General features: G+C 36.5%; 1 protein-coding gene across 1 annotated transcript in view; it reads right to left on the bottom strand.

Annotated features, from left to right (window-relative positions):
* Positions 1–15,644, bottom strand: part of GRIN2A (glutamate ionotropic receptor NMDA type subunit 2A) — a 160,304-nt gene that overhangs the window by 46,008 nt on the left and 98,652 nt on the right. Inside the window, exons 5-7 of the mRNA XM_051632502.1 lie at positions 5,237–5,442; positions 4,230–4,398; positions 3,952–4,105 (exon numbers count right to left, since the gene is read on the bottom strand). Coding sequence (XP_051488462.1) covers positions 3,952–4,105; positions 4,230–4,398; positions 5,237–5,442 — 529 coding nt within the window. The remainder of the gene's footprint in view (positions 1–3,951; positions 4,106–4,229; positions 4,399–5,236; positions 5,443–15,644) is intronic.

Here is a 15,644-nt window from a genome sequence, read left to right as displayed (position 1 = left end):
CATCAGGAAGCAAATTTCTGAATCAAGAGGTTTTTTAAGAAAACCAAATGTCAGTTTGAAAGACAGAAAACTATGATTAAGAAAATCAGGCAGGTTGGAACAGAAAGCTAAAAGCAGTTTTGAATACCAGACTAGGCACCAACTTTTTGAAAGGATTGGACATGGTAATAGTATATGATAAAATCACAAGTTCTCTGTGATTTCAGGAGGCCCTGTGGTAGTTGTCATAGTATAAGGATATATGTAAGAAAGGTTTTGTATGGTAAAATGATAATTCTTTATTAGGTCAGCTAATTTGGGGACTTCTTATGCCCTATTTTCAATAGATAATGTGAGAGTGTGCTCTCCAGTGTTAAGGGAAAAAATATCTCAGTATATTATTTCAGGACACAACCAAGAAGCATTTGAAATTAAAAGAAATTAGCTTGTTACAACACTTTGCCTGGTTTTGAAAGATCAAATGGTTCCTCCATCCTAATTACTTCATTCTTGTAATTTAAATTAAGATTTGAAAAACTGAGAATTCTTCCATCATTGCAGGAAACAACCATGAGTGAGAGCTGAGGTGTGCCAAGCCCAATAGCTCCATTTGAACCTTGTCAGAGTTAGCATGAATGATTCAGCCAGAACTAGAATTAAGTGCAATAATTCAGGCCCAGGCATGGAAATCTCATGAGATCATTTGCCTTTACTAAAATTTCTTCAGAAATTTTGAACCAAGAACAAATTCCAAATAGCCCCACAGATTATTCTGAACGTGAACTAAAATGGCATGGCAGGGAAATTTTAAGCCAAACTCTTCTCTTTCATTCTATAAGATAAGGTTAAGGAAAAGTACTTTTTTAATTATTATTATTTTAATTTTAAGAGATGTTATTAAGTTCTTTCAATTGCTATAATTATGTGTTTGGAAGAGAACAGTAAGAGAGCAAAATAACAGAATTCTTCAAAGGCAGAGAAAGATCTGTTGAGATGCACACAGGTAAAGGACATTATGTAGCCAAACATAGATCATAACAAATATTAAATTAATTGACATATTAGCTGGAATAAATTGGAATTAATATAAAATTATTTTGACAGCATTCTCATAGAAGAAAGTAAGCTTGATAAAACTCTTATCAAAAGCAACAGTGCAGAAACAGCAATGGTGATTTGTCAAATTGTAAATAAGGCAAAGGGCAGAACAAGCAGATGTGAAAAAGTGAGCTATAAACAAGCTCACTTGTTTAAAAAGTTCAAGCAGAATGTACTTTAATAATTTAAGCAGTCTGATACTGAGGTAGAGGATTAAAAGAAGGAATATAGAAATAAACAGCTATTTAGAATAGCAAGCAGTAAAATTGAACAAGTACAAAATCAATAGAATAACAAAGTTGATCTTCCTGTCATATTAAAGATCAAATTATACATTCAGAGCTGTTCTTTGATTCTCAAAGGACAGAAAAAAAACTTCCCTCAGGGAAACAGTGGGTTTTTAAATAATTTTCAGCAAACCTATACACTGGTAGAAAAATACTAATATAAAACTTGCATTTCAAATGAATGGCAATGGAAAATATTGAGCAATAAAAATACATCTTACTCCACTAAGTATGATTTTTACCTCCCACCACAATACATAAAATTAGCAGGGCTATAGATAGATTTCCTGTTCCTCCAGAAAAAGAAAACTGACCTCACCTATGAACTCTCTCCCTCTAAAAAATATAGAATTTTTGATTTGAGGTTTCTCGTGCGTTTAAATAAAAAATATTCATGGATCTTGTACATGTGAATTTTAGTATGATATGAAAATGTTCTGATGTGAGTAAAGTTCTCATTTGAAGGAGTCACATCTGGAAGAGCACAGAGCAGATAATGAGGAAAGGGCTGTCACAGCCCATCAGTTACTCAGGTCTGTTGGATGCAACCACTGAATGGAAAATCTAGTTCAGACAAAGCCCTGCATTTGCCTACATTTGTAGTAAGAAGTTACGAAACCAGATAGTTCATGAACAGCAAACACGTTATTTAGGGAAAAAAACATATTTGACAGGTTTTTTTAAAAGGTCTTTAAAAAGAATTATGTAAGGTGACTCTGTTCCCCAACATTTACTTAATTGAAACAAAATCAATCTGTGAATAAATTAACTTATCTGCCTGATACTGTTTTTTTATGGTAAAGTGTTTTACTACTATGCACACCTCATCAAAAGAGAGTAATTTCCAGTAAAGTGGCAGTTTCATCTACGTCTGAAAAACCAGAACATACTTCTGAGGGCACAGACTTGATTTACTGGTGCAGCAAATCAGATTTTTTCAAAAGTAATGCTATTCTGTAGCACTTTTTAGGAAGGGGTTATTTTTACTTTTTTAATTATTTGTAGTCCAACTAAATCAATAACAATAAATGCATTTTAGACATCAATAACTATGTTATGAAAAATGCAAAAGCAGCCTCTCTTTTGATGGCAGCTGTAAGCAGGTTTTTAAAAGGTAAGCACAGTCCATAGTGAAAATCAACTGCACTTGTAGCATATTTAGAAAACACCCCAGTACTTATATTTTAAATAATGTTAGCATGCTGCAACTGCAATTTTAAAAATTAATTAACTTTAAAAGTCAATTACTTACAGAAATTAAGATACTATCTAAATATTTTCATTAAAAATACAGCCACTTATATTCAAGTAAAAAGTCTTTCATTCATTAAACAAAAATATTAGCCATCCACAAAATCTGTTTAGGTATCACCAGGTTTGGGAAGTGATTTGATTACTCACTGCACTATATTTATTTGTATCAGGCCTGCAATATGCCTTCATGGAACAGGTATGAGAAATAATTTCTGTTGCTAAATGATTGTTCTTGTGCAAGAAAATGCAATTCTTTGCTCATTTGTAGCTGATACTGCACCAACAATTTGCTCCTTGATGGCTACAAGTGATTTCAGTGGAACTGAAGAACCCACAATTAACAATCTAGAAAAAAAACCCATACAGTCAGTGATGGGAAAATGGCATCACTGCTGACTGAGGGACTTGAACATACTGAACTCTTCCATAAAATGGCTGGAAAACACTGATTTTTATTTTCTCCCCCCCAGTATTACTTAAATTATGTTAGTGTCACTAGCACTATTTTCCTGTGTAAAACATCTTTAAAAATACTGGACCCAAATACACTATGAAGAATATAACAGCATCCCAGGCACTTTTCATCCACCTCATGTTTCATATGCTTTTCAGCTTCAGGTATTTTCAGGCTAATCACCAAATACAAAAATAAAGAATAGACACTAAAAGAGAAGGAGAGGGAAATAATAAGAGGAGAAATGAACAATTCAAACAAGCAAACAGGAACTAAAAGCAAAATATTTTTTTCTTTACATTCCATCTCCTTTCTGTCCAGCCTTTCATTTCTTTACTCTGCTGTTAAGCTGCATCATCACAACTCCACAGTTTAATTGCATCAAAGTAGAAAAAACTCAGAAGCTCCTGCACAGCTGAATGGGGTTCAGCAGCCACATGTAACTCTTCCCAAATTATCTGTCATATCTCTTCTAATTCTAAGGAATTACCTTTTTTTTTTGCCTATTCCACATGGGCAGTTCAAATTATTTTGTGAATACAGATGTTAAAAAAATAAGAAACAATTTATAATGGGCTAAACAAACATAAGTTAGTTAGTAAATAAGCAGGTTTTGAAGAAGTAATTTTCCCAATTGAAGATTTTGTGGGATTATTTTTCATATTGAAATCACTGGTTTTCATTATTGCATCTGAAACCAGGAGCACTATTTTCATGTGCTAATAATTGTGTTAATCCACACATCAACATGATACAAACTTCCTAATGTAAAATGCAAAACTTGACAGAAATGTCTATGCACTGTACAGATTAACAATGAAACCTGCCCAGCTCCACAGTCATGCAATTAAATGATCTGGAGGGGCTGGGGAATCATACCTAGAAAAGCAGATGGTGAAACTGTGCCATTGCTCCGTGACACCATGACACTAATCCCAGTCTCAACAAATGGCACTGAAAAGTCAACCACTTCAGAGCGCTCTTCATTGATAGTGAGAGACCCCACAGCCATAACTGCACGATGGTAAACCACCTGGTCCACAAAGAGAAGACACCACCAATATTACTCAGCAGAGAATACCTCACTTCTCCAACATCATTAAAAACAAGCTTCACTAAGTTCTTACTTGAGAGCTTTTTTACCTAACAGAACTTACTTCACCAATCATTCCATTCCACACATTGTTGACTTTTTTGCCATGCTTCCCATTAGTCACCAAATACAGGTCGTATGTGAACTTGACAGTTTTAGACAACTTCTTCAAGATATCAATGCAGAAACCTTTGCAGCACTTCTTCACATTGATCCCCTCATTAGTTGAGTTGCTGTCAAGAGAGAAGAGAGACAGAAACATTTCTACTGGGAAAAACAGAACCACCAAAACAGCAAGATTCAGTATACTGTGAAACATTTTGTCATACGTATGAGTGACCATGTTTTTCTGAATCAATGGAGAAACAATCCACAGGATATTTTATACAGTGTTTGTAGCTCTTACTAACCATAATGCAGTTGCTTTCCAGCCTACTACATTTCTCCACCAAAACATAGTTTCCTCTTTCTGATCTCTCTCTTAATCATTTACTACTTTTACTCTCATGACATGAGACTACATGTCATTTAGTAATTAGAGAACTCCCGAGGATGTAAGCAGTGTAAAGGCACAACATCTCACCATAATGAAAATGGATGTTGCACCTTTTTCTGCACTTTGAGAAGATGAATTTTCTTTAGACAGCACGTGACAGTGGTATTTTATGCTGGAGTAGTTTATCCCGTATCAAACAGGAGACATTCTCAAATTGTTAAAGAGTTATTAAAACAGGCTTATTTCAACATAACCTGAAACAATTCAAAGAGGACTCATTAAAACAATCTAATTTTAGAATACAATCTTCTTAATTCAATGTGACTCGTGTATATAACCAGACCTTTCAACTTGTTAAGAAGGAAGATGTGCAAACAAAAGCATACATTGTGGGAAAAGGCAAGATGAAATGAAACACAGAAGGAAAAGCAAATATAGGAAGGAAGAGGAAAAGGAGAACAAAGTAGCAGAAAATGATTATACAATGAAGGAAGCAAGGGGGAGAAACAATGAGAAAACAGGGGATTTTTTTTTTTAATTTATATTTTTTGAAGGAATACTGTGTATTTGCTTACTTAATTTTGATAAATTTACGACACGGCACGGTGTTTTTTTGGCAACTTTCCATCAAAGGATCCACATCCTCAACAACGACAAAGGGAGCCTCCTCCAGGGTGACAATACTCAAATGGTTGTCATCTGGGTCGCTGTCTGCAAAAGAGCTGTACCTTGGCCAGACAGAGTACTTCAGGCTCAGCGAGTTGTTCTCCCATTTCCCCACCTGAAAAGCCAAGATACACAGCCTGCTGTTATCTGCTTGCTTGTTTTTGACAAATGAGATATAAAATTAAATGTGCTGGGATACAGGCACAGGAAATTACATTGCAAAGACTGTTGTCTTGGGTTCTTGTTATAAAAATTACTTTGGAACTTTTTAGCAATTGCATGAAGTGAAAAAATGCACTGTAGTAAATAAAAAGAAGGTAACATTATTTCAAGAGATAACAGCTTTATGCAGACTGGATGACATTAGTTAGCACTATCTGTCACTTGGCTGTAGCTGCACTGAAATTTGGCATGTATTATTTCCATTTGACTCGAACCAGCAACCAGATACTCCATTTATAATCAGGATCAACTTGCAGTAACAAGCAAACAGATCTCAAAAAAGAAAAGAAAAAAGAAGAAAACTAACCACACACACACACCAGACTGATAAGCAACGTATCATAATATCCTTTCTGTATCGTCTCAAAAAGGAAGATTCTTCTATTATTATAGTTTGAAAAGCCATTGTGAAAGCCTTTATTTAGTGTTCCATCCCACCTGAACCAGATCAAATCACATTCTTAGTAAACCCGAGTTTAAATGTGCATTATTTAGTACTTTTTAGAAATAACATTTTATTCTGCTTAAGCTAATGTCAACTCTTGGGGGATTTAAGAAATCGTGTTCCACTTTACACTAAAATTATTTACTTAATTTTGTAAATCATCCCTTCTAAACTAACCAATATTTTCCTTCCACTTCCAAAACACCAGAAAGGGGTATACAATTTAAATATTTTTTAAACTTCTGCATTTTCTTGCTCAGTTTGCGCTTAGCAACTTTGTATCCACAAATCTAATTGCATGTTTTATCCAAGTGGAGATGACAGATAATATAAATGAGCTAGTGATCCACAAAACATATAACCTATTTCATTTTAATAATTATTCAGTTACCTAAGCTAAACAAATTCTAACACAATCATGAGACTGCGAAAATACTTGTTTTACAAGACAAATGGTGGAAATTAACAGCACAATGAGAGACTCAGGTCCCGAAAATAAAGCTGTATGAAATTGTCACCTACCTTCTACAGGCTTTAAAATTAAACACAAAAATTCCCAAAGAATTCCATTTATATCCATTCCCATTTAGGGAAGCTCATAAGCACCTGCCTTTTTGCAATTTCCTTTCCATCCTGTTTAAAGTCCGGATGTTTTGCTGAACTTTAATGTAGAAGGCAGGGATGCCAAATCTCTATACACTTAAATGTAGGAAACACAAAATATCTCAAGGCAATTAGGAATTCACACCTAAATCAATGGGAATCAGGCACAGGATTTGTACTATGTACAGTTCTATTTTGAAATTTATCCAAAACAGAATGAAACCTTTGTATGAGAAGCAATTTAATACACAGGAAAACAAATCTATTTAACTCTGTATGAGAGTTATATCACAATATTAGTGTGATTGTCAAGTTGTGGTATATGGCCACATTCTCAGGAGAGCCTTGCTGGTTTACATTAGCTTACAAAGTGTCATTTAGACCTGTTCCTAAGTATGCCACAAAGTAGGCCATCTGGAATGGGGCGAATTCCAGCCAGCTCAGTACTTCAGCCAAATGACAAACGTGCCAAGCACTACAATGAATTCCCAAAGTGGAAAACATGCCCAACAGTCTGACTATTCCAACTAGCAAGAAGAAAAGAAACTGAGGGTCAATTGCATTTGTGTGTTTAGGACTAGAGCAGTGGCAGCACCTGCCTTTCTAAGTCACCCGAAACAGGACTTTGGGTGGAGCGAGCTCTGCCTAAACCTGAAGCATTTCCCTCTGCAAGCCACCCCCTCCACATGGACCAACAGGAATACAAGCTGCCCACAACAATATGAGTTCACTGATGAAAGCTCTAATGATTGTTTTGATGCTGTAAAAAGAGGAATCATAACACACTTTCATACTTTTATTAGAGTAACTGCCACTATTGCCCTGAAGAGGGTACAACCAGAGATATTTTTAAATGGGTGAATTTGGGGAAGTGATAACTTCTTTTGTCAGTTCCATCTGTATGGAGCTGCTATGTGTTGAGTAAATCTCTTAAGTTAGGTCTAGAATTTTTCATCTGTTGCATTCCATGAATTTTCAGAATTGTAAATTTATTTTAAAAATAAGAAATAAAAATTAAGACCTTGCCTTGGGTCTCAGCACATCCCTGCTTCTCTGTCCACAGAGGTCTATGCTATAGTCCCAGGGAGTCACAGTGACTTCATCTGGGCTTTATATGGTGCACAAATCATATGGCCATTGCATCCCTGCTACCACCCGTACAGTGAGTAACCCACAGTATCAAGAATCACAACAAAAAAAGTACAAGAGAATAATATCAATGTCATTAAGAATGGTAGAAAGGCAAAAGGCAGGAGTCTCTCAGAATCCTTGCTGGTGGGCTAAGCATGACAAATGAGGAAGGGCAGTAATTAGGAAGAGCCTGTAGGTCACTCTCCTTTTGGTTGAGAAATGTTTCCACTGGATTTGCTTGTTGGGTTTGCATTGTTGTTGATGCTGGACTAACGAGTGAACAGTTCCCATGTTTATTTGACACTTGGATTTTAAAATACCTATACTGTTGAAGATTACATGGTGCACTTCTACTGTTCTGCTACAGTTCTGAACGATCAAAACACTTTGCTTTCCAATTATATACAATGGAGGGTAAGAATCTAGTTTTATACAATTAAAGCACATAGCCAAAGTATGGGAGGATTTTTATATTTGTATTAGAAAACTCCTAGCTTGTGCAGAACTAATTACAGTATTGTTATTAAGAATATGAATGGTATTAATTATTTACATGTTTTGTACCTTGTTATATCATTTAGTTGTTTCAACATCTTTGTGCAATTGATAGTATCGTTTTCACAGAGTGAATTGTTGAAACAATACAGAAAAGCTGTAGAATGACCAAAATTAAAATATGAGCAGGTTCACAACAACAACAACAACAACAAAAAAAATGCACCTATTACATAGGTGACCTGCAGGATCAGCATTTATGTCACTTATGGAAGTCATAACTAGCATTAGGGATGCAGTCAATATAAATTTTGAATGCCTTTCAAACCTTCAAATACTTAGGAGGAAAAAACCAACAGGTTATAACAACTACACACACTCATTTTGTTTCAGAACCTTATAAAGAGGTCGGCTTATCAAGTGTAAGAATTTGCATGCAAAGCCAAACATTGAGTTCTTATTCAACACTGACAGTTAAAGTGGCAAAACATCTGAAGCAAAAAAAGTTACACAAGGCCTGGTTTCACCTGTAAAGGTCATTAGAAATGCTGTAGAATATCAAAGTTCATATGTAAAATATGAAAAGCAGAATATGAAAAGTTCAGTTGTTGCTCTCAGTAGGAGACAATGGTGATATTTGAAGAAACCATTCTATAGTGAAATCATTGACCAACCTGGACAGCTGCAAAATCCAATTGCCTCCAGCGTTTTGCAGCACTCATTTTCAGAATGTGCTACTTCATGATCATTATAGCTACTGATGAAATGAACTGAATGCAGCATCCTGCAAGCAAGTCCAAGCTTCTAGATTTGAGGTAGAAGGGTCTGTGTTTAAATTAATGCTTACCTGCTAATATTGGTATCCCCAATACAGATATTCTTTATGCAATATTCCCTAACTATAATGATAAATTATTCTAACACTAGAACACACCTCAACAGAGAACAGTAGTGAACAGTAACTCTCTGAGCAGAGACCAGAAAGCATTTTCACAGACAGTCTATCATAGACCAACAGGTTCACAAAAATAACAGCAGTAAACTCACATGTAGGACAGAAACACTCTGCCTCTACTGTGGAAATATTATCACTCCAGTGAAGAATTGCTAATTTTTTTCCTTCCTTCTGCAGTTTAAAACTTTCTGCTTGTACTTGATCAATCTCAAGGGAATTCTTTGCTGTTCATGAACTTTTTTCTTATATGCTCATATGCATAATACTGCACAGACTTGTCAGGTTACCAAAACTGTATTTTGATAGGGTGGACATGGGTAGAAGAGAACTTTCCAGGAGATAATTTCCATTGTCCTAATTTCTTGAAAGAAAACAGTTCAGAAAGTGGGCAATGGTACATTTATCACTGTATTTATTTTTTTTAACTTGTACCTTCTTTCCTATTTTCTCTATCTTCACATACAGTCTGGAATTTTCTCTTAGTTACAATTTCTACAGGATACAGGAAGGAAAGCAGAAAACAGCTGAGAGCACATAAGAGCTCGTTTGATGTCAGACTAAATCAGCAGTCACAGGGTCCTCATCTCATCTACTGTTGTCTGACGCACCTTACAAACCTGCCTCATTACATACATGGTTTGACCACCTCCTGCATGCCTATCTATTTTTTGAAGCTTGCAGCCAAGAAGGGTGATGATAAAGTATTTGGTGTGTGCTTCTGTCTAACAGCTAGATAAATGCAGCTAGCCTAAGAAGGACAGACAACTTGCAAAGGACATTGCTGTACCTCATGGAGTCACTTCTCCCACTGAACCCTGAAGCAGTCTCTAAATAATACAGACATGACTGACATAATCCAAATCACACACCCTCACAGAGACCATCGAATCAAAGGAAAAAGAGCAAAGCCAGATCCTAGGCAGAGAGAAAAGAGCAGAGTATGTTCTTCTTGCGTGCCAATGCTGGCATGAAAAGAATGTCTCTCACACCAGCCTATCGCACAGAAAACAAACAAATAACTCGGTCCTATCACCCTCTTTTCCCAGCAGATGGGAAGTGTATGCAATACACAATCATCCTTTTGTCAGAAAAAATCCTACACAACAACATGGATGCTAAATACACTCTCAGAACTACCTGACCAAACCTTTGAAAAGAAAAATTGTCAGGGATGCTCTTTCTACATTAAAAGACACACATACTGCAAACACACCTTTTCAAGCTGTCTCACTTTTGTGAGGAAAATAATGCTGAGTAAATGCAAAATCTAACTCACCTTACTTCATAGAAAAGCTACTTGTTACTTTTATTCCATCATACTTTCCCACTTACAAGGAAGAGCTACTTTGGCAAGCTTTCATCAGTAACTAAAAGTATAAATTGAGTGTGTCAGGTTAGCAATCACAGGCAGTTGCAGAACTGAGCACAAGAGCAAAATTCTTCCTCCAGAAACAGCATCTGTTGGGTACCTTCTGCTGCAAACCTCTGCACTGCTTCATATTTCTGAAGGTCCATATTTCACAATGATACTCCAAATTTAAATGACAAAATACAATGCAAGCAGTTTCATGTCTTATTAATAGGGAGTGTTTTCCTATCCTGGGTGGTTTGAAGACATCCATTTAAAGACTTTGAAGTTTTCAGAATTTGCTCAAAAATCTCATGTGGAGTATGCAAATGTACCACTCTTCCCTCAGGGCTGCTCCTTTCGCTGACAGGAAAGGACCAATGCTGTGACCAGCAGGGCTCAAAGGAAAACACAGTACCCAGAGGGATTAGCAATAAACAGAAACAAAAGCTACCACCTCCTCTAGCCTCATTTTTCAATACAAAATTAGTAACAAGCACTCACCAAATCCTCAGTGGTTGGTACAGTTTTGGTACTGGGAAATGTCCCAAATAACTCTATGTAGCATAAGAGTTCAAACTCATGCCAGAGAAGCCATTTTATAAGTTGATTATGTCATTAGAAAGAAAGAGCTAAAAAAATGTATAGCCCCTTCCTCCACCTCCTTGTGGGGGAAAACTTTTTGCCACCTCTGCACCCAGTGAAGATAATACAGCTCTCCAGAAGCATCCAGATGGCCATACTTTTACCTCCAGAGAGAAACAGCTGCCCTGAACGTCTTCCTACACTTTAACCTCTGCTTTGACATTAGCTGTAAAGAACAGGAGCAAAGCCCACTTCATCGCTGCTTTTCATAGTACCTGTGACACCTTTACAGCAGCAATGAGGAGGGAACCATCCTCCTTGGGAATATGGGATTTAAGAAATGCTGCATAATAATTGATGCAATTCAAACAATTCAGTACAGTAAGTAAAAGCTCACTGATAAAGAAAAAATATGCAATTTTCACTCAACAGTAAGTGTCAGGACAGGCATATTTACAAGAAGACTAAATACCCTAAGCAGCAAGGATGGAACAAAGAAAATGACAACCTAGCAGGTGTTAAAGAGCATGCTGTTTCTGCTGTGGGCAAAAATAATCCATCATGTTAGGCCACAGAACTACTGACAAAGGTATACCAGTAAATGCATTATTAGATCATGCCATTTCACCTGTTCTAGTTAAAATACATGCATTTCTTCACAACTTTTGAGGTATGTCTATCATGAAGCATCGGGATCTCTCAGCTGTCATGACCCCTGCTCTGAGATCAACTGAGATTTCCAAAAGAACTGCCCTGTACCCTTTCAGGGATTTATCAGCACAATACTTTGACAAAAAGCTGTCAGAACTCTAATTGAGTGTTAGGTTTTTCAGTTCTTGTCCAGTGAAGTTTCAGCTATACCATTGGATGCAATAGCTGTCTTTTGTTGGCTACACAGCAGTGGATGTGAGCAGCCAGGTGGAGCTCTCTGTGAAGATATTGGCTCATTTATTCTAAGGGGGAAATCAGGCACCCTCTGCCCCCTCCCTCATTCCTACTTGGATACAAATGTATACAATCTCAACAGAGATTGTAAATCTGGCATATGCTAGTTAGTCAGAGCAAAATCAAGCTCTACATTAAATCCTGCGTCAGTAGAAAGTTAAAAATTATTGTTTATGTCTAGCATAAATCTGGGTGTAAGCAATTGTGCTATGCAGTACCTGTTACTCTTACTTCTTGTAAAAATTCATTGTCTATTGAAATGTAGTATTTTATATCTCATAAATTCTCCCAGAATATGAATCACTAGTAGTAATTTTATCTATACTTATCCTGGAGCACCAGTAAAAATTGGTTTTTACCCTGGAAGTCATCTTTACACATGGAACACCCTCAGCTTCAAACAGTATTAAGTCCCCTCTTCCTTGGCTGAATGAGATACCAGGTCCCACCCCACTGAGAGAAACTTAAACAGGGGAGTTGCAGCTGGTACTGCTGGACCTCTGAGGGTTTTTCAGCACTAGCACAGTCTTTCTGCAGCACTTGGGTCATATTTGGGCAACACTGTAAACTTTGGCAAATCTACCAAGTTTCAGTGAAGCAAGCACACTAAGCTTGTCTTAAAAATCTCCCGCCTGAGAACTGGCAGCCCCTCTGCCTGTCAAGATTAGCAGCAAGAATATGAATGTTGATGTGAGAAGCTTGAGTACCTGCTTTAGGATCTGTCAAAACATCTTGCTGAACATACCCAAAAGTAATTTTCAGTCTTCAAACTACTCTCATCCAACCAGCTTTTTCCAGAATCTGATATGGGACAAATGCCTCAGTCAACCCCATTTATATGTGAAGTTAACACTTCAAAGTTTTGATACTGAGTCATTTGTAAAGGAAAAGAAACTTATTTTCTTAGGGATAAATATATGCTCTTTAACTATGGTTGAATATATATTTTTTATAACCTCGAGCTTCAAATCACATATGTCCATTTTGAGACTATGGAAAAATTGTACCTAAGTAAAAACATATTATTTTACTAAAAACAAAGAAAATTGAATTTTAATATTACATCTTATATTTTCAGGAAAATACTGGGCAAAAAAATCTTCACATAAAACACAATTGCTCTTTCTTACATGTTATCTGCAATTTCTATGTACATTACTTGCATTAGGAGAACAGCAGGCTGTTGCACTGTCAGTTTTCAATGAGTAAATAATTTAATTAAATTCTAGGATGGTGCTTTCCAAATAGGACTGAGGACATTAAATAAGACTTTAATTAAACATTAATGTTATTGTAGTACTGTAATTTTAAGTAAGAGTATGTACCTGTCTGGAAACTCAAAGCAGGAATGTTAGATCTCAGGCAAGTAACTCCAACTGTTTTGAAATTGAGCAAAACAGCGCAAGGAGAGAGAACCTGGAGAAAGAAATCGGCTGAGAGGTACGAGGTGAGAAATGCAACTTGGAAAGGATGTCAAGACAACACTAGAGAGATGTTTCAATAAATCAACGGGTGGGCAAGGGCCTTCTCACATCTCTGAGTCAGAGGCACTGTCCTATTATTTCTGCAGTGCACAGTGACAATCTGCTGATATAAACGTGGGGTGCTTCGAGATAGCCGAGAGCTACATCCAGCTTGCCAGGATAATGGATTAGTCAGTTTATTTGTCTTCATCCACAGAGGCAGGGATCAGCTTGTGGTCAGAAGAATAATTCTGGTAGTGACAGCCCGTTCTTGGCTGCCTTTCACTTCTCCCCTCTGACATAATTAAACCTGGCCCCCTTCCCACAGTGCTGCCACAGAGAAGCAGCTAGGGGCAGGCTGCCTCCACCCAAGGAACTCCTCCTGGGCTCTAAAGCAAAGGGACAGCTAGAAGAAAATGCATTAATATTTTTCTGGACAGGACCTTTCCTTCAGTCGCTCTTTTTTTCCTCCTAGAAGCCCCTCAACATGACAATGAGCAGGAAGGGATTCACCAGATGGAAAACTGTGTACAGACAACATAAGCATCAGCCTCCAGAGAGCCTTGTAAGCCCGGGGCAGCAGGTGGGGTATGTGCTGCCACATACAACACACACAGTAAGATGCAGAAAAACCTGCACCACATCTTCCATCTTCGGACAGCAGATAAGGCTGAAACAGGCTCAAATTATTTCTTGGAAGTAATGCAAGTTCATATACCCGGTATTGCTTTACTGTTGTTAGCTCATTTTTCAAAAACAACAAAACAATCTCCTCTTTTCTTTTGCATGATCTCTTCAGAGAAGTTTCAAGGTACAGAATGTATTAAATTACTGTACCATCAGTGTTTTTGGCTGCTTCTCTGGCCATTTTCTCTCTTTGATGCCTCATATTAATATTCCCCAAGTAGTATAATATTTTTTTCCAGAACATCATAAATGATATGCAGACTGCTGAAGAATTTAAAAATAGGGTAAGAAATATTTATAATGGTTACTGAGCAAAAGATTCCTCCCAAAGATTCAGATTGACACATTTGGATAGGATTAAATTTATCCAGAGAATTGAATTTGCATCAAATGAACACAATGAAATACATAGCATAATCTAGGACTACCCTCTATGTTCTTGCATTACTAGCATATTTACTGAGATGTCCTTGAGTAATTCTTATTTTGTCATTATTATTCAATATCATGAAGAGTCGGAGTCTTACAAATGAGCTTCAAGTTGATTTTATGGAACCTTAAAACTATAAGAAAAAGAGTTTATAGATTTCAGCAGCAATTTAGGTAATGTAGTTATCATGCTTTCTGAATTTAAAATAAAACTGGTGGATGATACAGATATATTTTTATACAGTCGTGTATTGCTAACAGTTTCCAAGGTGCCCTGTTTTTAAAATGTGGGACCACAGAGAGCCTGAAAAACTCAAAGCCAAAAAAATCACAGTTGAGGTGGGAGTTTTAGAGAAAAAATGCTTGTGTTAATCTTTTTCTTTTATTAGTAGCATATATGATTAACCTTGAGGATATGATTAACACAAAGGATTTTATTAAAAGTGCATGGCAGAACCTGGTCTCAGTAAATTAATTTTCAACAAGGAAGTTCTAGAACTCTGATCAGCCCCAAGTTCTATTTAAATTCTAAATCCCTGCATTATGTCACTTTATTTACTCTTCTCAGTAGCTTTTCCTACTTGTCTATATAGAGGTTTACAGATATCACTTGCCTACCAGGATAAGACAAGTCAAGATTCTGAATTTTTAAAGTAAATATCATAGGAATTATCCTCCAATTCAACAGGAATTTCACAGTTTAAAAACAAAAACAAACAAACAAAAAACCCCCACACCCCCCAAAAAAAAACAAGAACAAACCAACCAAAAAAAAACAACAACGTTTACACTGAGCTCTGACAAAGAATACAAAGATAAGCAAATAAAAGGAGTGGAGTTGTCAAGCTATAAAAATCCATGCAAATATAGGTAGCTGAGGCCCAAGTTTCAGGAGATTTTTCAGTCACCCATTTTATTTTACTGAATTGTAAGAAGAAACACAACGCGTCTTTCACAGAAATCTTCAGAAATCCACATGGTATATCTTCACTGATATGTTGCTTTTCCT

This window comes from Apus apus, chromosome 14 (genome assembly GCF_020740795.1).
Source record: "Apus apus isolate bApuApu2 chromosome 14, bApuApu2.pri.cur, whole genome shotgun sequence".
Lineage (NCBI taxonomy): Eukaryota > Metazoa > Chordata > Aves > Apodiformes > Apodidae > Apus > Apus apus.
Note: the sequence above shows the minus strand (reverse complement) of the source record. Positions and strands in the feature narration are given on the sequence as shown.